Consider the following 25,344-nt stretch of genomic DNA (forward strand, 5'->3'; position numbering starts at 1 on the left):
AATGTGTCAAGACTGGTTACTAAAAAAAAAAAAAAAGAAAGAAAAAGGAAAGGAGGGAGGGAAGGAGAGAGGAAAGAAGGAAGGGAGGAAGGGAGAAAAGGAAGGTTTCCATCTAATAAGTTTCAGAGTCATCATTGAGGTCATGAGAACGTGAGCACCAAGTTGGGGAGCACTGGGTCAAGGTGCAGCCTTGTGTTGTCCTATGGCCTTGTACCATTCCGTTAATGTCTCTGAATGTCAGCTTTTTAAGCTTTGAAAACAGGGAAAGCATTTTCCTGTGGTGTGGTCAGTGAGGGCGTGTGATGGAGGTACAGTGGGTGGCCATCAGCAGCAGGTATTCTTCTTTCAATGACCTGCAAAGTCCCTCCTGGGGCTGTGCATCTGCCTGCCAGGCCTGGTTCTGAGTGGGCTTCCTCCCAGGCCTGCACAGGCTGCTGGCTCAAGGACTGGAGTAAGAAATGCTATCAACATTTAATCATGAAAGCAAAAAGTTTATTCATGTTTGAAACTACATATAACTACCACAAGGAAGACTTTTTCAATCCAGGGTGTAATCCAGTTAGAAAGGAACACGAAACGTTTTTAATACATTAGAATCACTGCCACAAATTATTTTCATGACTCAATCAGTTTCAGAATCGCATACAATACAAAAAGAGAAAAGAGAGGGGCCCCATCACACAGGGTGAAATATACAGTACTGAATACTGAATCTGAATGCATCACAATTATTCGCCGCTTTTTTTTGCATGGATTAGTAACAAGACGAAGAACATTCAAAAATGTTTCTCAGTATTTACAGCAGTTTTACTGATCTGTGTTAAATTAAGACCCAATGTTTCCACTCTGTTTTTTTAAAAGTTGCAAATGCAACCCTGGTTTTTCTTTTAAAAGATTACAATGTACATTACATTTTATGAAGGGAAACAAAGAGTTAATTACAAGATGCAAAAAGGTAAGAAAGAGACGAACTACAGCGTGAGTTGTTCAGAGGTAGTAAGTGAGCACTCTAAGCTACAGAACATGTTGAAATTCTATTGGTTTGTATGAGTTCGCATGAGGTAATAAAGCTGTGTTCTGATTGGTGAGATGTATAAATACTCTTTTGCTACACTATATACAACACTCCAGAGAGCAGGGCCTTTGGAGGCTGCCCAGAGGACGTAGCAAACCTTGACAAGTCTGTGCAGCACCCAGTGCACACTGCGAAACCCCAGACAGGTCTCGTTTCCACCTCCACCAGCAGCAAGTATCTTCGTCTCTCAGAACAATCTGGATCCATGGTCTCATTACCGAGCAGACTCTGGGCACTGGTGCTTCCAGAGAGAAAAGAGGCTTCCAGTCTCTGATCTAAGTATAACATAAATGATCGTAACACAAATGTGAGGAGGAAGATTCTTAAACACAGCATCAGTAACAGAGATGGCCAAACAGCTGTTCTATTCCAACGCCATCCGTGACATGAGAGAAAGACAATCAAAGTCTGCGATGGAAATAAGCAAGGAGCTCAGTTTAGGTGAGGTGAGTCTTCGCATCTGCTCTAACGGTTGAGGTTTAGCATATATTGTACTTTTTACTCTAAGGCCAAATAATTGGCAACTGTGAAACCATTAATGTAAAATATTGGTAATAAATTATGATAAAATAGCTACAAGACTGTCAACAATGTTAAATCTTGGCCTAATTGGATAAAGTGCTTTATTTTTTTTTTTAACATTGTGTGTTTTAAGTATAAATACAAATGATTATGATTCTTTAAAAAACAGATTTACCAAGTTCTCTAGTAAGACAAGGTTTTACAGTAAAGCTGTAGATGGTGGGCTACAAAAACGCTTTCCTTTTCCTCCTATTGCTCTGAATGCGCTTATCAAGGCATGTCAGCTCAGGGGAGCGTGCCAGAGATTAGTTAGATGTGTCCGAGTGCACACTTCCCGGGCCTTCCGTAGGAGAAGTCACAGAAGATGGAGTTGTTGCGTCCTGCCAGCCTCCATTAGCCTGAAAGGAGAGCACAGTTCAGTGGGTGCATGTCTCCATATTAATTCCACTCCCCAATGCAGAACACCCAGATGACAACAGGAGAGCAAAGATGCATTAGCAAAATGTATTTGCTAAACCCACTTTGGCAAGAGTTGGAAGTATGTGTTAAAGTGGAATTAAATGCATGTAAAACAAATCCATCCCATCAAGTAAAGACCTGGCAATAAATCAGAACACTGAGGAAGGGCTTCAGCTTGTCCCAAACTGGCACAAAGCTCAGCCTTTAATTGCCGGTAAAAATAATGTGACTAAACGAAATCTTGTAAGAAGGAGCGGTGGAGAGTTCAACGCAATGCCTCAACACAAGCCTGAGCTCCAAGGAGCACAAACTCCAGCTGGGCCTCATCATCATTGCTAGAGAAGCTGACTGCCCTTTTCCATACATGCCTGACAGCCAGCTACTGGAACTCACAGAAAATGAAGGGCAGAATTTCCCTCCAAATAAAGATCTTTCAGAATGAAAATGCATGACCTGTGGAAGAGTACACACTATTCAAATCGGGGTTCCAATTATTTGTAAGTGGAGCCCTCGCTGGGCTGTTGCTCCGCTCCACACATGCAGAAGGCTCTTCCTGCCTTGGACCTACACCAGCAACAATAGTCCCCAGAAACAAATTTGCCTCATGTCTCGGTCTATACAGGCAATTGCTGAAATCAATGTCTGATCAGATTTCTGCTGTGGCAGACAGCTTGTCGCTACATATTTTTATGTCAGTCAAGAAGAGGGAGGTGCTGGGCTTGTGAGTTGGGGAACACTGAGTGGAAGTGACGGGGCAGGCCTTTCTGGAGGGAAGGCGAAGGTGAGCTGCCTGACACCCAGTGCCTGCAGCTCCAGATGGCTTTGGCCTCCATGCTGCCCAGCCTGGGGCTCCCACACCAATGCCAGTGTGGGCCATGATATGCCCTGCCCCCTCACATCCAAAGATCTTCTCTTGGGCCTGGCCACCAGGCCACTGGGAAGTCTAGATTCCCCGCCCAGCCTGGATGTGGCATTCACATGAGCTGCATGCCGGCAATTGTTTCTTCCCTCATGATTGTTATTCTGGGAGAACCTATCTTCTGATTTGCTGCACAGTTCTGCATATAAAGTATCTTCCCTCTCTACAGGTAGGACCAAGGACAAGGGGATAGCCAACCCCACAGAGATGACAAAACCACAGGAAAAAGGACTTTTGAGGTTTGAAGTACATCAATTTCAGGTCAGAAAAAGGAAAATAAGGTTAAACAATAATAATAAAAACCATGGCCCTATTTTTTGAAAGCCTCAGTTGTGCTAGGTTGGGTGATGACATGCCCGTGGGTGTTCCAGGGCCTCTTAGAAATCCTCTTCCCTATCTAAAAGGTAAGCTGTTTCCCCTCAGGTATGAATATCTCCTTAGAAGAAAAACTCTCACAGATACAAGTCTAAAGATATTCCATCTGAAGTAAACATCATTCCTCTTTTATCCAAATTTATAAACAACAAATGTACAATATTTCTACCCAGCGTGGCAGCTGGAGGAGAGGTTGTCAGCAAGCATTCTTTTTTTTCAAAATAAATTAATCCTTACTCTGGTGGTTTGAGATTATGCACTGTATTATACAACAGCGCCTTATCAAGCCTCATCAGTGAAGATGGAATTCATGTCTGTAAAATGCTGCAGGCAATCACGGTTTCATATTTTATCATGTTGATAAGGATATCGCACATTCTCTGAAGCATTTCAAAACACTTAAATGAAAAAGGAGAAATGCAACTAAAAGGCTTTTTATATGGTTTGTTGTGGGTTATTATGAGTTATTTATAAACCCTAAAAGAAAGATTTGACATTTCAAATGTAAAAGATTTGAGTATTTAATGGTCCTTTTTTCCTTTACAATTGAACATCCTCAATCATTTTTTAAATCATTAATATTTACTCTCATAACAATCCAAGGCCCTAAAAAAGGAGACTTTTGTCCATTTTCCTCCTATATCTCCTACATGTACCCACGGGCAGTGTAGTGTCCCCAGGTCTGGAATTCCAGATTTGGTCCACCACTGTGCTCCAGCTCCCCATGATGACCTGATCCCTGGATACCAACCCCTCCCCCACCCTGACACACACACCCTGCTCCCTTCCCAGAGCTATAGGTTTTGCCATTTTCCATATATATCAGGGAAGGAGGAAATTTTTAGTGAATTGATAATAAAAGCAAAATTAGTTCTTCCATAATTAAAATTGTTAAACATTTTTTGCATCGCACACTGTCAATGCAGGCAAGATACTTTTAAGAACAAAATTCTTTTTAGCTTTGTTTGTTGATGGGTCTGGGGCCTTCCAAGGGTGTCACCTTCACCTACACTGTGCATGGAACTTCTTCCTGCTGCTTGATTGTAAGATAAATGACCTGTTTTCCACCACCTCCCTGGAACACAGCACAGGTGCTAGGAAATGGCGTCTTAATGGGCTGATGCTTGCTTAAGTCCCTACTGATGAAAGGACGCCAGCCCCTTCTTATATCCTGAGGACCTCTAAGGGCATCTAGGTAACTAAGTGTTGAGGTCCATAAAATAAATGTGCACCAAAGACACTGCCTTCCCTACCTGCCAACAAGATGGGAAGCCAAGTCAAATGGCTGCTAATTTATTTATTAGTCACTGTTTGCCTGACACTGTTCCTACAGCTGGTTCTCCAGGGTACTCACATTTAAATTATGTGGACTGTACAGTGAGTTTCCTCCAAGGCCATCACTGTAGCCTCCCGTCTGATTGATAACATGACGGAGGGTATCCACCTAGAAGGAAGACAAAACAAAATTCACCATTCCAAATCCATACAAACATCACCACTTACAAAAGGAAACAATTTGAATTATGTGTGCCACAAGGGTTTAGCATCTTCAATCAAAGACAAATTCACCAATCAAATGTGACTGGCAGAATTTCAACAATTTTGCATAAACTCACACATTTTTGTTTTCCACACCAGCCAAATAATAACATCTTCATGGCAATGCAAAACTTTCCATCTACAGCAAACAAATGCATGTGGCTGTGGGTGAAAACCTACTTACAACAATATGCATGCTAGATCTCTCTCCCTCTCTGTACCCCCCACCCAAATGCATAAAACTCTGAGTAACTGTTCTCAATTACGAGGACAAGAAAGGGGCTGAACCTGGAACATATTTTAAGAACTCAGGTTTTTGTATTCAAACTTACAAAAATACAGAAATAAAAAGAGAGTAGTATGTTCTCAAACCACACACACACTTTGCAAGTAGTTTTTCTGTTCTATTTTTGACAAAGATGCACCCCACCCGTCTCCATGAGCTCAAGCCAGAGCCGAATGCATTCACAAAGTTCATCAGGTTTGAATCATCAAAGTGACTGTCCACTTGACTTCTTATTAAATTAAGTGGTGGGCAGATGGTCCCATTTGGAAGCACCCAGCACAGGTTCTGCATGGATGTGCAGACCACTTCCATGGGGTCAGAGTAAGGAGTTTTGAGCCCAAACCCTACCCTGCCAGAAAGGCCCCAGCTGGGGCATTTCTCCTACCTGTGATTGCACATTGGCTCCGACTTGGGACCCTTGGTAAGAATCCCCATTCAGACTCTGCATGTTCATGAACATGTCCCCAGAATTTGGGAGGTTAAAAGAACCAGAAGAACCTGGAAAGGAAAGAGTTAAGTGGCTGAATAACAGAGAGCTACACACATATCCTCAAAGACCGAGAGGCAGGGAAAGGAGCAAGACACAGAAGGGAGAGGCTGTGCACAACACAGACATTTCCAGATCTAGAAGGATGGACAGTAACTCCACAGTTAGGTCCTGTGATTCACTTTACATCCTGGAAAAGTCCTATTAAGGGGGAAGCCCAAATAAAAAAACTAAAGAAATAAATCGAAACAGGAAAGCCTCCAGGAACTGGACTGGCACCTTCCCCCTTGTTTTCATTTCTCTCCAGGACTTAGTTACAAACTGTTATGTGGATCATTTCCTGGAGAAGACATGTTTTTCTGATGCTCTTTCTTAGCCATAATTCTACTTCCCTTTCACCTTTGTTCACATTTCACTAGAAAGAATGGTGAAGTAGGGGTGGCAAAACAGAACAAAACCCTCTTTCTGAACTTTTAAATATATGTTTAAAAGATCTCCTTAGAAAAGCCCCTTGAATTGTTCATGTCCATCTGCTTGAACTAGCTGTACATCTTTCATTGTCACTCAGGTTCCCTGTAATTTTAAGGTATTTCTAACTCCATCACAAACATCACATAAAATTTTGCCAAAACATACTGAGTGAGAAGTCAAGAGTGCATGTGTGAATTAAGTGCCATATCCTCACATTTAACCACTTCTAAGCCTGGCAAACATGCACTGCACCATAGGTACTGGAGAAGTCCAGAGCTGCGGGTCAAGTAGGAGAAGCAGCGCTATGCCTCAGCCTGACACCCCATCTTCACTACATTTCCTACTCGGCCATTCCATTCTCTCATAGACCACTACTGACCTTAAAGTGAAACATGGAACAATACAGCTAAGACAATCATTGATGGTGGCGCTTTGCCTCATTGCTGAATTACAGGCTATTACAAGTGTGAAAGTTCCAGACTCTACCGGTAGCATATGGCACTCACTGTGAAGGGCGGGTTACAGGCCTGGGCCACCCACTCACTCACCCATCCAAGAACAAGTCTGTATGTGTACATAAATTTTCCTTTATGAATCCACTGTGTCCTCAGTACAGCTCTGGTTTCATGGCCCGTGAGACAGGGTGCTGTAGCAAAAGGCTGCCTGGACAGGTAGGGAACAGGTGCTCGTACTCACCAGAGGTTGGAGTGGTGGGTGAGTTGGTCTGGTTGTTCTGCACAGCTGCAGCCACTGCATGTGCGGCCGTCACAGCTGTCTTTGCAGCATAGAGATTGGCTTCCTCCTGAAATTTCCCTATGTTCTTCTTGTACCTGATTCGCTTGTTGCCAAACCAGTTGGATACCTACAAATTGCAGAAACAAGGAATTGAAAGGGTTGAAAAGTCTAAAAGGAAGGGAAAGTCAAACTTACAATCATGACACTGGGCCCCAAGGGGACCTTGGAAGATGCTCAATAGCCACCTGTAATCTTACATTCTATGGGGAGTACATAATTGTTTGCTTTCGGTTTTGGCAAATTCTTTCTTTCTTTGGAATAACACTGCTTCTTGGAATTGGTGACAGGAGCACTAGTCACAAAAAACACTCAGCTCGGGCTGGGAGCCTAGCTCAGGTGGTAGTCTGCTCGGGTAGCATGCATGAGGCCTTGGGTTCACTCCCCAGTACTGGAAAAAAACCCAACTGGTAAGAATCTATTAGGATACACTAATCAGGCCTGTAAAAGGAGATGAAAAGCTACAGGAAGCATTTGTTAAGTTAGGTAAACACTAAGTAATACTTGAGAAAAGAACAACTTATTATTCTTTCTTGGGTCTGGAACAATTTTGGCAGTGGTACAGTAGACTCATGTTTGGTCTGCTGAAAAGTGGAACATCGATTAATAATGGATGAAAACTCCCTTTGTCTCCTGCCTTGGGAGACATTGCATGTCTGCCAAGATGGCTGTTCAAGTTCTGCCAGTAAGCGCGTGGGAAGGCCACAGCTTGGAAACTCAAGTCATCAGTCTCAATAAGGTCAAATGCAAACACAGAGGAGCGGCACTGATTTCATCAGGTGGAATGCACTGAATTATTCTGCAAACTACTTATGACATCAGTGCAAACAGGAGAGATTTCTTAAGACGGTCTTGGCAGCAGGCCGATCTCATCACATTTCATGGACAGCAAAACTGCAGCCCAAGACTCACTGCTCAGAGTCACGTTATGTGTCACCTGTAGCTGAGCTATGCAAAGAAGCTGAAAGGCACACAGCAATTTATAAGAAGGTGTACCCACTTGCTGTATAAAAAGATCTCACGTCTCTTTTGTTAAAGTAGCAGTTTAGGAATACTTTTCAATAATTTCTTCATAATCTGTCAAAGGAACATGTTGCCGTGGTATCAGGGTCTCTTTTACCCTAAAGGTATTATTCCTTAATAGCTCCTCAGGGGCCTGAGGGAAAATAAGGAGTACGATGTAGTTCATAGCCCGCCAACCCAATTTACACCAATGGGCACCCTGGTGACCACTTCTGCCAAGTCTTTAATTGCTTTGGAAACAGGACTCTCATTCTTCAACCTATGGCACTCATCCTTCTGGAAGAAGCCACAGAGCCCTGGCAAGAGAAGCCCTCATGGAAGACGCTGGCCTCGCTGCTGCCCATATGCTGTCCCACACTGGGGTCACTGTACAAGCAGACACACTCACCAGGGGCCCATGCAGCGTGCACAGACGGCTCAGTCAGAAATAAGGAAAACCCACCAAGAAGTAAATACACTACATATCAGCACTTCTTAGTTGTTTCTGTTCCTTCAGGTGTTCCAAAGGACTTTATGTATCCCTTCCTCTCTACATGTCAAACATAGTGGCTATAGTAACTGTTACTTAATGACTCTCCTGTGTGCAGAGTCTACACTCATTTTCCCATTGAATTTTAAGAGTCTTAAGGGCTGGGTGGTTGATGGAGGTGGTTAACTGGGCACCTCACCTGTACCCAACCCAGTGGCTTTTCCTTTCCTCAACTTGGTTGACCTCTCAGGAGTGTCGGATAAGTGTAATGACCACCCCTCCTGCCCAGGACTTGCTCTCTGCATGGCTTTTCTCATATTTTCCTGCTTCCCCTCCAACATCTACTCCTTTCCTGACACACCAGAGGTTAGTGTGTTCCTCCAAGACCCAGCTCTTGACTTGTTCTTTCTCCTTATCCATACTCAAAACTCTAGTTTTATCCTCTTTGTGGATGACTCCCAGATTTCCATCTCTATTCCTAACTTTTATGAAGAATTTTAGATCAATTTTTAAGGGCTTCCCACGGAAACCTTCTGCCACAACCTCCAGCTCACCAGGTCTAAGAGGTATCTCAGGTGCCCTGCAGACCTAAGCCTCTATTTTCTCTTCACACTCCCACAATGCCCACCTCCAGAGACAGGATGCCCACTTCCCCAGAGTCTCTGAGTCCATTACTGGTTAGTCCTTCTGAGAAAACTACAGTTCTCTTTGTTTTGTACTAAAACATGGTTCCTCTTCCTGTCCATTCATTGGTCCTACTTCTGACATCTAGAAGGTCACAAAATGAGATCCACAAATCCAACCTGTGCTACCCAACCCCTCCTTCCAATGGCCTCTTGCCCTCCCTTCCTTCAGTCTGCCAAGAGAGAGGGGGAAACAGAGATGATGCTGATGTGGGGCCTGGGCCTTGAGCAGGATGGAGACAGGTACTTGGAAAAAGCAGTCTCAGCGAGCCTTAGGATCCCTTCCCATACCAGAATTACTAGAATCATGCCATTCTTAAAACAGAGAAGTTCTGAAGCAAGGTAGAAAAAGAAGCCTGCAGGGATCAGTTCTGATTCTGCTTGTTAAAGCAAATCCTCTTGGAATCCACCTCACCTTCCACAATGCATGCTCTCAGCTCGGAAAGCACATGTAGGGCTGGCATGCAAAAAGCTCCTTTGACATGCAACACCACTCTAGCTCCTGGGTAAGCCTGTTAGGCCTGAGAAAGAGTTAAATATTGAGGATGTATAAAGTGCAAAGGGAGATAGTCCTGGTTGAGAGGGAATCTGGCATTTCTTAAAGCATAATTAATGAAAATTCCCCAACTCTGAATTTAGCAACAAAGGCCCATCTTAGAATTCTCTTCTTCTAAGCAATTCTCTGTTGGATTCAGTACTTTGTAGTTAATATTACCTTGACAATCAGAGAAGCTATAATACATTAATGAAACCTAGCCTGGAAAATCAGATTACAGCTTTATTAACAGTTTCATAATTGAGGAATCTCTGCACCATCGAAGGTCTCATCTCTGGATATGGACGAATCCTGTTTATGCACACCCCTGGACCAATCAACCAACAGTCATCACTAATAAAGGTTTATTTAATTCTCACAGTAAAATTTTAATATCACCAGCAGCCTGGGGAAGCTTTAGCAAGTGGATTTGCTTGACATCAGATCGTTTCTATTCTGCTAGTCCCAATACTTCTTAATCTTTAATATCAAGGCAATTAAAATTAATGGCCACTCATCCGAAGCTACTGTGGGCAGTGTTTCCTTGACATCAATTGTTTGATGGGATTACCTAGAGGTTAAACTAACAAGCAAGGTTTAATTGGAAGCAATGAAAGAAGCAGCGATCATACGTTATGTTTAACCTGCATAACCACATCTAAATGAATATCTAGAAATGTTAAACTATTTCTCAAATTAAAATATGCACGTCACATTCTGATATCACAGATTTGGGTACTGCCGCAATCAGCTATTAAGTCTACATGGCTGCAACTGAGAGCAGTGTAATTAATGTATAAATGGACACCTGAATTTAGGAATGATTTTCACCTTTTAAAAACAGATGGCTACAATTACTTGCAAAGGCCCTCTATGCTTACTGGTGGGAAGTACTGAAAGCTACAGAGCACATGGGCCCTCCTCCCCCAGCACTCACAAGGTAGGGTACAGCATGGGGTATCAAGGACAGTAGCACTTGCTCCATCTCCCAATGGTCTGTACATGGGTCCCAGAATAGAAACACAGGCTGGAAACTGGCCACAGGAGAAGAATCCACTGTCCTGTGTTTTTCTTTTGGGCCACAGATCAAGGACTCATGGCCTTGGACACGCTGACGGTGGAAGGCCAAGCAAGAATTTTAAGATCAATGTAAAAGAGGAAAAAAACACAAGCATGTTCCTTCTTCTACTGATGTACATTGTTGTCAGTCCTCTGACTGAGCCTCTGGTGATCAGGGTAGGGAAGAGTGAACATTTTGCAAGCTGCTAATTTTCTGAAATCTTTCTGCAAGGTCAAGGAGTGATCAGAAAAGCTTCCAGATTCTTCTACACACTATAGCTATGTACCCCCCCACCCAAGTCCCAAAGATTGCCAATCACTTTTAAAAACCAAGCTATTTTTAGACTAGGCATGTAGCTCAGAGGTAGAGTATGTGTTTAACAGGTATAAGAATTCAATCCCCAGCACACACACACACATAAAAAGTAAAATGTTTTCCACATAATACAGTAATAACTAAATTCATCTTTTGGACAGTGTTTTTACCATCTTCTGAAAGTTTTTATTCATCCTCTCACTCAGAATGTCTGACTCTAAGGTAGGCAAATCAGATGGGCAACAAATCACAGGATTACGTGCTTTGAACTCAGACTCTGGTTTCAAACCCATACTCTGCCATTTACCAAGCTGAGTGACTCTGGACAGGTTATTTTAGAGTCTCCTCTCATATAAAATAAGAAAACAATTTATCTTCCTCACAGAATTACTGGGTGTGTTAGTCATTTGGGCACAGGCATTACCTGATAACCACCAACTCCTACCACCAGGCCATACACAAGTTGCCCAAAATCACACAGCAAAGCCTGATGGATCCAGAATTCATTCCCAGGACTCTCCCTCAGCATTTTCTGTCTGTATAGTCAGTTGAGAAATGCTTACTGAGCATCTGTTATGGCTGATACTGCCCTAGGTGCTGTGGGGAGAGGAAAAAATAAACATGTGGCTTCTGCCTGACTAAACTTTATGATCTAGTCATAAAAACAATGCTAAATACCAAGCAACTCACAGAACGTGCAGGACAGTGATGTCATACTGAGCTGCACAGTCCAGGCTCTTAGTGCAATGGGGATTTGGAGGAAGAGACATCCCAATGGGTCTGGACAATCAGAGGGGACTTTCAAGGTAAGGAGGAACTTGAACTGGACATCAGCTTCAGTTGAAACACTCTATAGTACTTTTATTGAGAGTCTACATTTCAGAGGCAGAAATCCCTAGAAGTTTATGTCAATATAAATAAGTCAAAAATCTAAGTTGCCACTTCCCTCTCCCTAGACTCTTCCAAGATCCCAGAGAGGATTAATTCTCTTCTCTAGCATAACTCTTCTTTCCATTCTAAGCCTCTTATTCCTCTTTCTATGGTGGAAGAGGGAGAATCAATCATTGTAAGAGGCAGAGGGGCATCAAAGAGTGTTTTTGGTGATATCTGAAAGGAAGACCAATGAGTGAACAACATTTCTCCTGGGGATGAAGGAGTAGCAAGAGAGGGAAGGCATTGCTATCTGGGGAGCAAAGGTGCTGGCAGGTGCCAAGGAAGAGCAAAGGGCGAGCCCATGAGCAAGGGAAAGCCTAACAGGAACTGGGCAGGTACCTCGCACCTCTCCACCCACCTCTGCCACCCAGGACCTCACTAGGTGACAGCCAGTGGACAGGTCAGCTGGAATTGAGCCTGAGATTCCTAGAAGTACAGTGAGGAATGGGTTCCAGTGAGGTTGCCTGAGGCCAGGTGCCTGACCAGGCCTGACTAGGTGCCTGACCTGCACACTTCTGCTGGAATCCTCCCTGAAGTAATTTTGCAAAATCATGTACCTCTCACACGTTTTCCCCTTGCACATTTTTAAAGCTGACATTTACAATTTTTCATTATAAGTCTTAGAGTTATAAACAATGTTATTCAGTATGTCATAAATGTTGACATTTTAAAACAAAACTGTAACACTATTCTTTAAAATGTATCCAAGCAAAAACAAATAGCATAGCAATTCAGTATTGACTATCCGTTTTAAAAACATATAAACTCACTCTTTCTTAAGTCTAGAATTTTTGTGCTTTTCTTTTTTTGTTCTCCAAAGTGTGTTTCCATTTCATTTCTCTTCCATATTATCCTAATGCAATATACTTTTATGCTTTACAAAAGAAATATATGGAAATTGAAAAGTTAAAATAGTTTTTATTTCCTGTAATTATAAGGCTTTACATGTTTAATAGTTCCTTCTGGATTAAGCTATCACTACAATTAGTCTAAAATTGGCCAAGGCGATACAAATACTTATCTTGATAAATAAAAGCATTTGTTTTGAGCAATAAATGTAAGGTTTTAATACATGCACTTTCTTAACGGGGCAGTGGGATTATAAAGCACTGAATGAGGGGGTTTGGTTATCACCAGTGTACCTCAGACCTCATACTATCCCTCATTGGGCATACAAGAGGGTCTCATACTTTGGGGTACTGGGTACTATCCCTTCCTCCATAAATTGGGCAAGAGGCAGGTGGGAAGGAGGACAGGGAAAAAGACAAGTGATGCTCCTAGCACGTGACTTTCTGAGGCAATGGGTTTTCGGAAGGAGTGCACATAACACTGAGGAAAGCTGGCTATGAGAGCTTTAAAACTCCACACCGCATCCCTCAGGAGAATCTTGAACCACCGTCCAGACCACCAGCACCCTCCTTTGAAGACTGCCATCTTAAGCAGGCAGGCTCACTCTGGTTACATGTTAACCCTCTGCATGAGCACAGCATGGGAGGCCCCTGGACAGGGGCTGCCTAGGGAAGACCACTGCCATGTGACACAATGATCTTTTGTAGCTAGACAGAGAACAAATTTGTCAGCTCCAGGAAATCAAAAGTATTCTGATTCTGGGGGGTGTGTAAGATACAGTTTACCTTAGCTAGCATTTGTTGCCCTTAACGCAGAGAAACTAAAGCAGATACCTTAAAGCAATTGAGGCCAATAGGAAAAGGAGAACAGGTACTAGAGAAAAGGTTAGATCAAAAAGAATTAACCTAGAAGGTAACACCCACGCACAGGAAATCAATGTGAGTCAATGCCCTGTATAGCTATCCTTATCTCAACCAGCAAAAACCCTTGTTCCTTCCTACTATTGCTTATACTCTCTCTACAACAAAATTAGAAATAAGGGCAAAATAGTTTCTGCTGGGTATTGAGGGGGGGGAGAGGGAGGGGGCGGAGTGGGTGGTAAGGGAGGGGGTGGGGGCAAGGGGGAGAAATGAACCAAGCCTTGTATGCACATATGAATAATAAAAGAAAAATGAAAAAAAAAAAAGATACAGTTTACTTATTATTTAGCATGACCTTTTCAGAAAGTACTCCAGCAAATATATGCACACCCTTTGGCCACCATTATTACCAAGAACTTATCTTGAGGAATTATTTAGATATTTATACAAAGATACTCACTACAGCCCTACTTATAATAGCAAAAAAGATAAAATTTAATTTATTGCACAATCTGCATAATGGAATACAATAATTGATTAAAGACCATGTTGAGGAGAAATATTTATTGACATGAGGAAACTAGCATAATATACTGTAAAGAGAAAAAAAGGAATGCTTTTTTTTCATATAACATTTTTTTAAACACATAGACATACACAGATTTACACATACATACACATACATGCACACAAGCACAGGAAAAAGCACTAGGCACACGTATCATTATGTGATTATCATTTGGGGTGGGTTTTGGGGATACAGTCTGGTAAATGTATTACTATGTAATTTCTTTGTGAAAACATCATAAAGTGTACTGACACAAACCGAAATAGCTACAATATCAGCAGGCAATATAATCTTAGAGGACCACCATCATATATGTGGTATATTGTTGAATGAATTGTCATCATGCCAAATGATACCATAATTTCTATTTTTGTGTTTTCTAGTGTCATCCAAATTGTCTTCAGTTAGAAAAAATATTTTTAATGAAGTAACCAATGCACTTTTTAAAAATTTTCTGAGAGCCAGGCATAGTGCTACATGCCTGTAGTTCTAGCACTCAGAAGGCTAAGGCAAAAGATCGTTTGAGCCCAGGAGTTCAAAACCAGCCTACACAATTCAGCAAGACTCCACCTCATCTCATTCAAAGAAAAAACAAATCATCAAGAAGTCACTTAACAATCCTTATGAGTTTTAGTGCCTGGCCTGGCACTGGGCCCCAGAGCTATCGGAGTGACCAATCTTACTCCCTATCTGGAGGATGTTAGTTGGCAGGTCTGAGAATTCTAAAAATAATTAAAATCAGATACTATGTAAATTTCAAGCCATTAGAATTTTCCAAACAGCTTTGCATTTTAAAAATATTCCATGTGCAAAATAAAAAGCTGAACTATCTACAATGTCTCTATAGTCATCAAAAGCCAATTTATTAATGTTTTCATTGTGTCTTACATTTCCAATTTTATCAACTTATTTCTTGTGTTAATGGCAACAATAAATAAAAGAAAATGGCTATTTGAGCACTTAATCTTGGAAGGGCGGAAAGGCAGGACTTTGTAGTTCACCTTCTATGCTGCTTCCTCGTATAGATTGTACCAGCAAGAGAGTCTGCATTTGTTTGGAGAGGAAGCAGCTGACATGAAAACATCATTATCGAAATTAGCAAACTGAAAATTTATGAAGCACAAATCCTAGAAAAATTTGCCACTGTGTTTCCCCATGTTTACTTGTGATACATACTTTATGTACTGTGCCTAATTAAATGTAACAGATTATGAAATGCTGAAATGCTAAGTCATGTAAAATGGAATGTAACAGCTTATCTATATGGGAAACAATTATACCTCTATCAAAGTTTCTCCCTGACCAATATGGTTCAATTTTGCATGAGGGATGGAAGCCAGATCTGTTCCAAGTTAGTCTGTTAGTAAATTCTAAACCTTATTCTACACCTTGGTCTCCCAGGGGACATGTTCAGTAGAACTTCTACAAGAATAGAAAAGCTGGATAACCACGTGGGGTCTAGTACATTCCCCGGAGACCCCAGAGGGCAGTCAGATAAATGGATCTGAGAGCTAATCAGAGCTGGGTGAGAATTTCAGTTCTGCATGTTCCTCCTCTCCTGATGTCAAGCAAGCATAATATTTAAGGTTCTCCCTTTCTGGTCTGTAAGATGGGACCATGACATTTACTTTCATGGGACTGTTGTGAACATTAAACTTTTTAGTGCAAAACCCTTTGGCTCCTTTATGGTTAAAACATGGGCTAGCCCAAGAATTCAAACCATTTTTTTTTCTTTTTAGAAAATCAGCTCCAAATTCATAATAACTGACTTGAAAACCAACTTTTGGAACACAGTGCACTTCTAATGGGAGAACTGAACAAACTGAAATTCTGTTTCCATAGTATGTGAAATAATTTAAAACAGATTCACTTGTCAAGTACAGTATTTTTTTATTTGAGGCCGTGAAAAATTTTATTGCCGTGATGTGCTGACATCCTTACAGTTTGGTTCTGCCCTCTCTACTCTGTGCATGATAGACTGATAACTGCACAACATTCACGAAGAGGCTCGTCTGGGAGAGTGTATAAAACACCAGCCTCAAGGCCACAGCACACAGAACAGATGACACTGCTCACTCCCTAAAATGTGCTGAGGGCTGCTTCTAAATGACCACAGATGGCATTTCCAGTTAAATATTTTTTCTTCCTTTAAGATTATCTCTCTCATTTATAAAGATAAAAGTAGGTTAGGTAAACAACTCAGAAGTTTTCCTGAGTTTGAGGCTTTGGGGAACCTTCCCAACAGACTTCCCAACAGTGACATCACACTGTGGAACTGCCTCCCATCAGCACACTGGAAGGTGGAACCACATCCAGGCAACACACCACCATACCAGAATCTAAATAAAGGGCACTCTAAATAACAATGGGCCAGATATTTTTTTGCCCTAAGAAGTTTCATGTAAACCTGATTCCTATAAATAAAAACATCAAAATTTACTCATAGATAGATAGATACAACAGAAAGAGTAACCCTATAGCTGAGCCTTTAAAAAGAGAAACACTTATTTATTCAAACACCACTCTACCAAATACACACACCAGTTTCCTTTTCTTTTTAAAAATTCAGTAAATCAAGCAAGCATAAATCCTTGAGTTCAAATCTCAGTACTGCCAAAAAACTCCAGTAAACCTCACTGACTTTATTATTTTATCTTGTGATTCTGGGCCTTGCACATGCTAGGCAAGTGCTCTATCACTAAGTCCCACAACCCAGCTTCTTACTGACTTTAGTTAAAATGGAAATACTGTCAAAAGGGATACTACCCTTTGAATATATGTGAGTATTTCTCATCAAAATGAATCACATTCATTTTTAGAGCAAAGAATACACCAAGAGTAGGTCTCTCAGAGACTAAAAACAGATACATTCCTCTCTTCCTTGGCTCTCACCTTTATTGAACCTGTGAAAAGTTGTGATCTGGGGGTTCGCACATTGATTTGCTAGAGGTCAGAACTTCAAGCCCCTCTTTCTCTTGGATTCTTTACAAGGTTCTACATGCCCAGCAAGAAAATGCTATCTGATGATGAATGGCTAAAGAAAATGTAATATCTATCTATCTATCAAGAGAGACACACACATATATATGCATATGCACATATGTATGTCAACACACAATGGAGTATTATTTAGCCATAAAGAAGAATGAAATTATGTTGTCTGCAGGTGAATGGATGGAACTAGAGTCCACTAGGTTAAGGGAAATAAGCCAGATTGAGAAAGACAAACATCACATATTCTCTCCTATATGCAGAATCTAGTTCTTAAAAATTAATGACATTCATTCATTTTTCATTCATTTTAAGAGGGAGTAAATATAATAGAAGTACTTTATACACATATATGAAAACAGAATAATGAAACTTGTTATTTTTAAAAGAGGGGGAGGGGAAGAAGAGAAATAGTACAGGAGGTGAATTTGACCAAAGTACGTTATATGCATGTATGGAAATATCACAATGAAGCTCTGTTGTACAACTAACAAATGCTAATACAAAAAGAAATAAAATGTTGGATGAATGGGTGATGATAGCATTGACTGCGCACTCGTGATATGCCACCCTGTGTCAGGCATTCTCCATGTATGATCTTGATGACCACTAAATCCCCTAAAGGAATTGTCAATATTCTCATTTTATACAACAAAAAACAGAAACATAGGTAAGCTTTCAAGGTCACAGTACTACTATCTGGTGGTAGAACAGGATCTGAGTGCTTTTTCTGCACCTGCCTACTCTAAAATGTGCACTCATTCATCTGGAGTTGAAGTTCCAATAAATGACATGAAAGGACAGCACCCATTGCCTGTTTGGGCCATAAATAACTAAACTGAGTTTCGGTAAAGAATCTGGTGTACCTTCAGTGCAATGATTTAACTACATAACTTTAGTAAGACAGAAAGGAGAAAAGGAAGACAAACTACCTAGAATTTCTCACCTATGACCTTCTACCCAGTCACCTGACAAGGTCCCAGCAGGGAAGCTCAATCAGTCCTTTCACCTCCTTTCACTCCTGGGCTCTGCCTGTCCAGATACAGTCCAGGCCACTGGCCAGCTTTGCTAATGATTCTACTTTGGACTCATCTGTGGCCAGATCATTCTTTGCACACACACTTAATGAATGCTCGGTAAGCACTGTGCTCCCCCAAAGCAGACTCTCTTTGTGCTACCGTCAGTCCCTCACATCCAATCTTACCCTCACCTTCATATGGTCTTCTTGTAACAATGGGCGTAAACATTTACAACATGCTTAAGTTCCAAACACTCTATACGCAGCTCATCAAATCCTCACAACAATCCAATGAGGTAGGTTTTGGTATTTTCCCTACTTTACAGATGGAAAAAGTGAGGGATAAAGAATTTAAATATCTCTCCCAAAGACAAACAACTAATAAACGATGGAGCAAACCTTGAGCCAAGGTGATCTGATTCCAGAGTACATGCTCATTTACCTCTTATCTCCTCTGGGCTTTCCCATTTTCATCTTGTTCCAAGACAAGTTAAAAAAAAAATTTAACGGTAATATGGCTCAGTATAAATATCTGAAAAAAATAAATATATTAAGGAATATTTTAGAGTGTGCTGGCAGAGTAGCTCAAGTGGTAAGAGTGATGAGGCTGAATTTAAACCCCAGTGCTAAAAAAAAAAAAAGGAAATATTTCAGAAAGTCTATAATAAGATACTGTTAATTGCCTTTGGGAATGGGACTAAGATTCTGAGATAGAAGAGACTTCTGAGAAAACCAGCTCTTAGTATTGTTGAGCTCTATTGTATTTTTCCTTCAATTTTGTTTATTCCTACATGTATCTTTACTATTTCCTGCCTTCTACTTTTTATCTAGAGATGGACACTTATCACTGATTTCCAGCTTCTGTGTATGAGCTGTACACACACATACACACATATGTACACACATTATGTGTGTACATTTTATATATTTTTTTAATTTTTTCATTTATAATTGGTGTATCACTGATTTCCAGCTTCTGTGTATGTGCTGTACACACACATATACATGTATGCACACACATTATGTGTGTACATTTTATATATTTATTTTTTCATTTATAATTGGTGTATGTTAGTTGTACATAGAAAGGGGTTTCATTATGACATTTCCATACAAGCATGCAATGTTCTTTTAGTCTTCCCTTCCTCCCCCTTCCCCTTCTCTTCCACCTCTTTAGTAATTCCCCCCTCTATTTTCATGACCCTGTTTTTGTCTTCTGCCCCTAACGTCCACAAATAAGAGAACACACGTGGAACTGGCTAATTTCACTTAACATGGTACTCTATAGTTTCATCCATTTTCCAGCAAACTACATCTCATTCTTTTTAATGGTATACATATCTATCTAAGCACAGCTCAGATAGTCCACTGAATATATTGGCTAATTTTTAAACATACAGACATCTTCCTGTTATTGATTTCTAGTTTAATTCCACTGTGTTCAAAAAGCACACAATTGTCTACAATTTATTAAGAGGTGCTTTATTGGTACAGAATAGTTAAATTTCAAAATGTTCTGCAAATACTTAAAAAGTGTTTTTTTTCCATACTGGGGCTTGAACTCAGGGCCTACAATTTGAGTCACTCCACCAGCCCTTTTTTGTGATGGATTTTTCAAGATAGGGTCTCTCTAATTATTTGCCTGGGCAGACTTCGAACCACTATCCTCCTGATCTCTGCCTCCTAAGAAACTAGGATTACAGGCCTGAGCCACCGGTGCCTGGCAAGAAAAGTATACTCTGCAGTTGTTGCATGTAGTGTTTTACATTCGTCCATTAGACAAAGTCTCCTATTGCGGTTTAAATCTTCTTTATCTGTGCTACTTAAAATGCAGTTCTAGAGCTATCAGCCTCAGTGTTAATCTAGAAGCTACCAATTGTCAGGCCACTGCTAACCCTTCAAGTCAGAGCCTCTGGGAATGAGGCCCAGCAGAGAACTGTATTCTCACAGTTTTCCAGATCATAGTATGTATGCTGAAGTTGGAGAAGCCTTAGTTTATGTCCTACTGACTTTGTGTGTGCTTGTTCAGTAACAGAAAGTTATGAAATTCTCTTATAGCAGTTTTGGATGTGTCAATTTTTCTTTGAAATCCTGTAACTTTCTGCTTTACGTTTTTTTGAGCTTGTGTTATTAGTTTACATTATTCTACACAAATGTGGAATTTCTGTATCATTATTTTGTATCCCTCTTTATTTCTAGTAAAACTTTGTGTCTCGAAGTATGTTTTTATGATACTACTTTCTTTGCTTATTGTTTGCATGTTATATTTTTTCATATTCTTTCTGTGTTCTTATATTTTAAATGTGTCTCTTAGAGGACACTTAATTGTCATTTTCATATCCCATTTGACTCTATTTTTCAATCACTTACTTTAATGTAATTCTGGAATATTCAGGTAGAAAGCCATCATCTTACTAAGCACTTCCTGTTTGTCCCACTTACTGTGTACTATTTTTTTTCTCTCCTTTTTGCCTTCTTTTAGATTACTTATTTTTAAAAATTACTCCATGTTTCCGTGTTATCAGTTTGGAAGTCATATACTCTTTTTGTATTTTTTAAGTGACTATTATAGAAATTACACATTTTTGACTACTAAAGGTTAACATCAATTGGAACTTCTACCATCATTCCCAGAAAATGCAAGACCTTTAAAACATCACCCTCCCCTCATAACTTACAAATATATCTTTGTATATTTTAATCCTATACACATTATAAACAAGATACATTATTAGTATTGTTTTAAACAATCCATACTTACTTAAATTCACATATTTATTCCCCTTTTTCTTTGCTTTTCCATTCCTTCCTGCACCTCCCACCCTCTATAATTCCTTTCTTTGCATTACCTTTAGAAAGAAAGCAGGACCAATTCTTTAAATTTTTTCGGGGGGTAGTACTTGGGTTTGAACTCAGGGCTTCATGCTTGCTAGGTAGGTGTTTTACTGCTTGAGCCAATCCTCCTGTTCTTTTTGCTATGGTTATTTTTGAGATAGAGTTTCACTTTTTGCCCAGGGCAGCCTGGACAGCAATCCTCCTCTGTTAGGCTTCCCACTCTTGCTAGGATGACAGATGCACACCACCACGCCCAGCTATTGGTTGAGATTGGGGGTTATCAAATTTTTTTTTTTTTTTTGGCGGGGAGGCAGTTGTTTTGGCCTGGGCTGGCCTTGAACTATGTTCCTCCCTATCTCAGTCTCCCAAGTAGCTTGGATCACAGGCAAGAGCCATCAGTGCTCAGCTAAATTTTTTAAATTTCTGATGAAAATACCTTTATTTCACTTTTATCAAAGGACATTTTTGGTAGGTATTGAATTCTAGGCTGACATTTACTTTATCATTTCTTTAAAGATATCATTCTACTATATTGAGGCTTTATTGTTTTGGTTAAGAATTAATAGTCAGTCTAATTGTTGCTTTTTTTAAGGCAATCTTATTTTTCCCTCAGGCTACTTTTTTCTTGACTATGTTTAGTGTGAATTCCTATTTACGTATTCTGTTTGGAGTCCACAGTTCTTTGTGAATTTAGGACTTGGAATCTGCCATTTTGGACAATTTTCATCTATGACTTTGAAAATACTGATTCTGACCCATTTTCACATCTAATCCTGGAACTAAATTACATTTATATTGTGTCCTCTGTTTCTCTCTCTCTTTCCATTTTTGTATTCTATTAATTTTCTGATCTTTATTATAATTATTTTCTTATGACCTACCTTCCGTTCATTAATTCTCTCTATAGCTCTATGTTCAATCAGCTTTTAAACCCACTCACTAGGTTCTTAATTTTGGTTGCTGTATTGTTTGGCTTTGCAAATTTCCACTTGATCCCTTTTTATGGTTTCCAATTAATTGATAAAGTTCTACATTTTGTCTCTCTATTCCCTGCCCTGATAGATATATTAAGCAGAATTATTTACAGTCCATATCAGATTCTTTTATTTTCCAGATCCCTTTGGAGCTATTTCTACTGTCTGTTGTTTCTGTGTGTGCTGTTGGGTCTTCTTGTGTATGATTTGTTTTTTTTTCTGATTGTGTGCCGAATGTTGTATTTGCTTTGTTTACAGAAACAACTAGGAACTTAGGATGATGCTATCTTTCTCCACAACAACATTTATACTTGTGTTGTCCAGGAATTCATGAATAATAGTAATTCCAGTTCAAGAACTGAGTTATTCTGGGGGGAGGGTGGTGATGGAGTTTAGCTTAGTGGTAACATGCACACTGGTCTAGATTGAGTCTCTAATACAGAAAAGAAAGGAAAAGAAGAAAGAAAATAGAAAAATTGGTGTTTTAAAGCAGATCTAGACTCTGTTAAAGTCTACTGCCATTGTACTGTTGATATTAAGATGTAGCCCTAGTGTCGAAGTTCTTAGCCCAAAGCACAGAAAAAGAGGTAGCCTCCTTGGCAGGTCCTGGATACTAATTCTCTCCTCTCTCTCAGCATTGCAAAGTTGCAACTTCATCAATTCATCAACTATAACCTACATCTTAGTTCCAAGTTACAACTTGAACCTTGACCTTTCTCCTCAGTTGTACTTCCAAACTGAACATTCCCTAACTGAGATGATAAGACAATGTAACCTAGCATCACTGCCATAAACCTTTAATCTCCCCTTCATTAGACTAATAATATCACCATCTTCAACAGTCTAAGCTACAAATCTCAGTTATCTTCTATCAATCTGTCCTCCTCACATCCACATCCAATTGTTTACCCTGTCTTCAACATAGACTCATACCTCCAAATTATGTTTCAAATCCACTCCTCATTCTTACTTTAAGTAGCTTAATTTCATTTCTCCCCATCTCTTGCTGAATTATGCTAATAATCTACTATGTTGTTCTCATTCTAGAGGCCTTCCCTGCAAATTAATCTCACACACTGATGCTAGAATTGTCTTTCACAAATCTGATCATGTAACTCCACCTTAGAATTCTTTTCCTCCTTATCTTACTTCATAGCACTTATTACTATATGACATAATATGCACTTAATATTACTATAGTTCTTACATTAATTATAATGGTTGTATAATATATAGTTACTTATATTTGTAGTATTATATATATACATATAAATATAAAATACTTCTTTCCTCATTAGAATATAAGCTCCACAAGAGCAGGATCTCTGTTGTATTCACTAGTATAATCTTACCCTAATGACTTTGAAGATGCTAGTTGGATGTATGTTGTTGACTAAATTAATTAATGGATACAAAACAGACATTTAAACTGTTCAACCTCATAACTGCAGACCCTCCCCAGTCAAGTCCAATCCTGACATTCCAACATCAAGTCCTGCTGTCCTAAATTACTTATTCAACAAACATTCATTGAGTGTTTACACAGTAGACATTGTTAGGCATTAAGAATATAGTGTTGCTGGAGGCATGGCTCAAGCAGTAGAACTCCTACCTTGCAAGTGTGAAATCCTGAGTTCAAACCCCAGTACTATCAAATAAATAAAGATTAAAAAATATATAGTGCTGAATATAACAGTAGTTCTCTCAGGAGAATATCATTCAACATTTCTCTATTTAGAATTACATTCATGGCAAGTATTATGAAGGAAAAAAAGCTATGAGAATACAAAATGGAAGCTATGAACTGTGCATCAAGGAAATTTTCTTGAAGAACTGACATTTGAAGTAAGCTTTGAAGGATTAGAAATTAATGCAATGTTTATACGTGGGGGAGGGGACAGACAATTCCATTTATTGTATCTTCTACCTACACTGTGATATGCACTCTTTATGCTGCTTTATGTGTGCTATCTCACTGAGACATCCATAATCCTATGAAGTATTTGCTATTTTCATTCAAATTATACAAATACATGAGGAAAAGAAGCAGAGTGAAGTAAAATGACTCATCATGGCCACAGAGCTAACAAATGGGGAGGAGATGGGATGTGAGTTCAGGCTGGTCTGAGACTTCAGAGTCTACAACTTTAATTCTTAGGATGTAACCCCCACAGAACAAAACAGGCTCAAGCTTTCCAGACTATCTTTCTAACATATCTGTCTTCTGCTTATGTGGTTTCCTTTGGTTAGAATTCCCTTCCTCCCCAGTTTCTTCCTGTCCAAGTCTTATTCATCCTTCTATAGGCTCCCCCCATGTCATTTTCCTAGAGAGCCTTTCATGATCCTATGGGCAGGAAGTGAACTCCTCCTTGCACTATACTTTGTATAAGCCACCCCCACGCACGTGCGCACTCTCTTGGGTACCTTTTGTTTTCTGTTAATAACATGTCTATCTCCTCCAAGAAATGTGACATTTCTCTGGATGAACAGGATCTTATTCACCTTTCCTTGCCAAAGTGCCAGACACAATGCTTGGTACATAGTAAGTATTTAGTATCAGTTGAATACAGTAGGAATATAGCCCAAAATTCTGACAAGCACTTTCAGCTGGACCAAATTAAATTACTATTCTATTTGTAGTTTCTACTTTCAAAACCCATACTCATTTTAGAAAAGTAATGTGCTTTCCATATAGCTCATAGAAGAATCAGGAAAGGAGAAGTGAGGCCAAAAGAAAAGGAAAAAGGAAGGACCAAGAGCATCTCTGGAGAAGGCATCTGAGTGGAAACATCACAGAATAACAGAAATGGGAAGCCAGGAGGCTCGAGTGTGGAGCCTGTTCTGATCAGGACTCTTTACCCTGGGGCTTCAGTATCTTCTGCACAATTCTCTCTCTCTGCTCTCTACCCTCATGTGGGCCTAGGAGGCTGCCCTATGTGCCTCAAGCTTGCCAACTGTGGGCACTGTAGGAGGTCAGAGGAAGGGAGGACAGTGAGGCCAGAGGATTTGCTTCCCTGATTCCCTCACAGTAATGTTGCCTTTTCTCAGCCTTATTAATGGTTTCTCCACATACCACCTCAGTCTCAGGTTCTGGTACCCCTTCCTGCACCTCTTGAGGTCGTGGGGCAGTAAGAGACCTTAAAGCCAACACTACCATTTATAATCCCTTACACTCTGCCCACAGTTTTGTAAACAGACACTTCATTAAACTCTTCTCAAATTATTCTAATTTGAGTGCGCCATCTGTTTTCTGCTGGGACTCTGACTTACAGATTAGCCTACTGGCCTGACAAGCCTCGGAGAAGG

At 40.1% G+C, this 25,344-nt stretch overlaps 1 protein-coding gene across 2 annotated transcripts in view; it reads right to left on the minus strand.

Moving 5' to 3' along the window:
- Positions 1-470: 470 nt before the first annotated feature.
- Pbx3 (PBX homeobox 3) overlaps positions 471-25,344 on the minus strand; it is a 211,596-nt gene continuing 186,722 nt past the window's right edge. The window contains exons 6-9 of one of the 2 annotated variants that reach the window (XM_074053189.1): positions 6,830-6,995; positions 5,561-5,673; positions 4,705-4,794; positions 471-1,995 (exon numbers count right to left, since the gene is read on the minus strand). In XM_074053189.1, the coding sequence (XP_073909290.1) occupies positions 1,903-1,995; positions 4,705-4,794; positions 5,561-5,673; positions 6,830-6,995 (462 nt within the window). In that variant the 3' untranslated portion in view covers positions 471-1,902. The remainder of the gene's footprint in view (positions 1,996-4,704; positions 4,795-5,560; positions 5,674-6,829; positions 6,996-25,344) is intronic. The other variant, XM_074053190.1, reaches the window with a different exon arrangement.

The sequence above is a fragment of the Castor canadensis genome, chromosome 13, assembly GCF_047511655.1.
Source record: "Castor canadensis chromosome 13, mCasCan1.hap1v2, whole genome shotgun sequence".
In the NCBI taxonomy this organism is placed as follows: domain Eukaryota; kingdom Metazoa; phylum Chordata; class Mammalia; order Rodentia; family Castoridae; genus Castor; species Castor canadensis.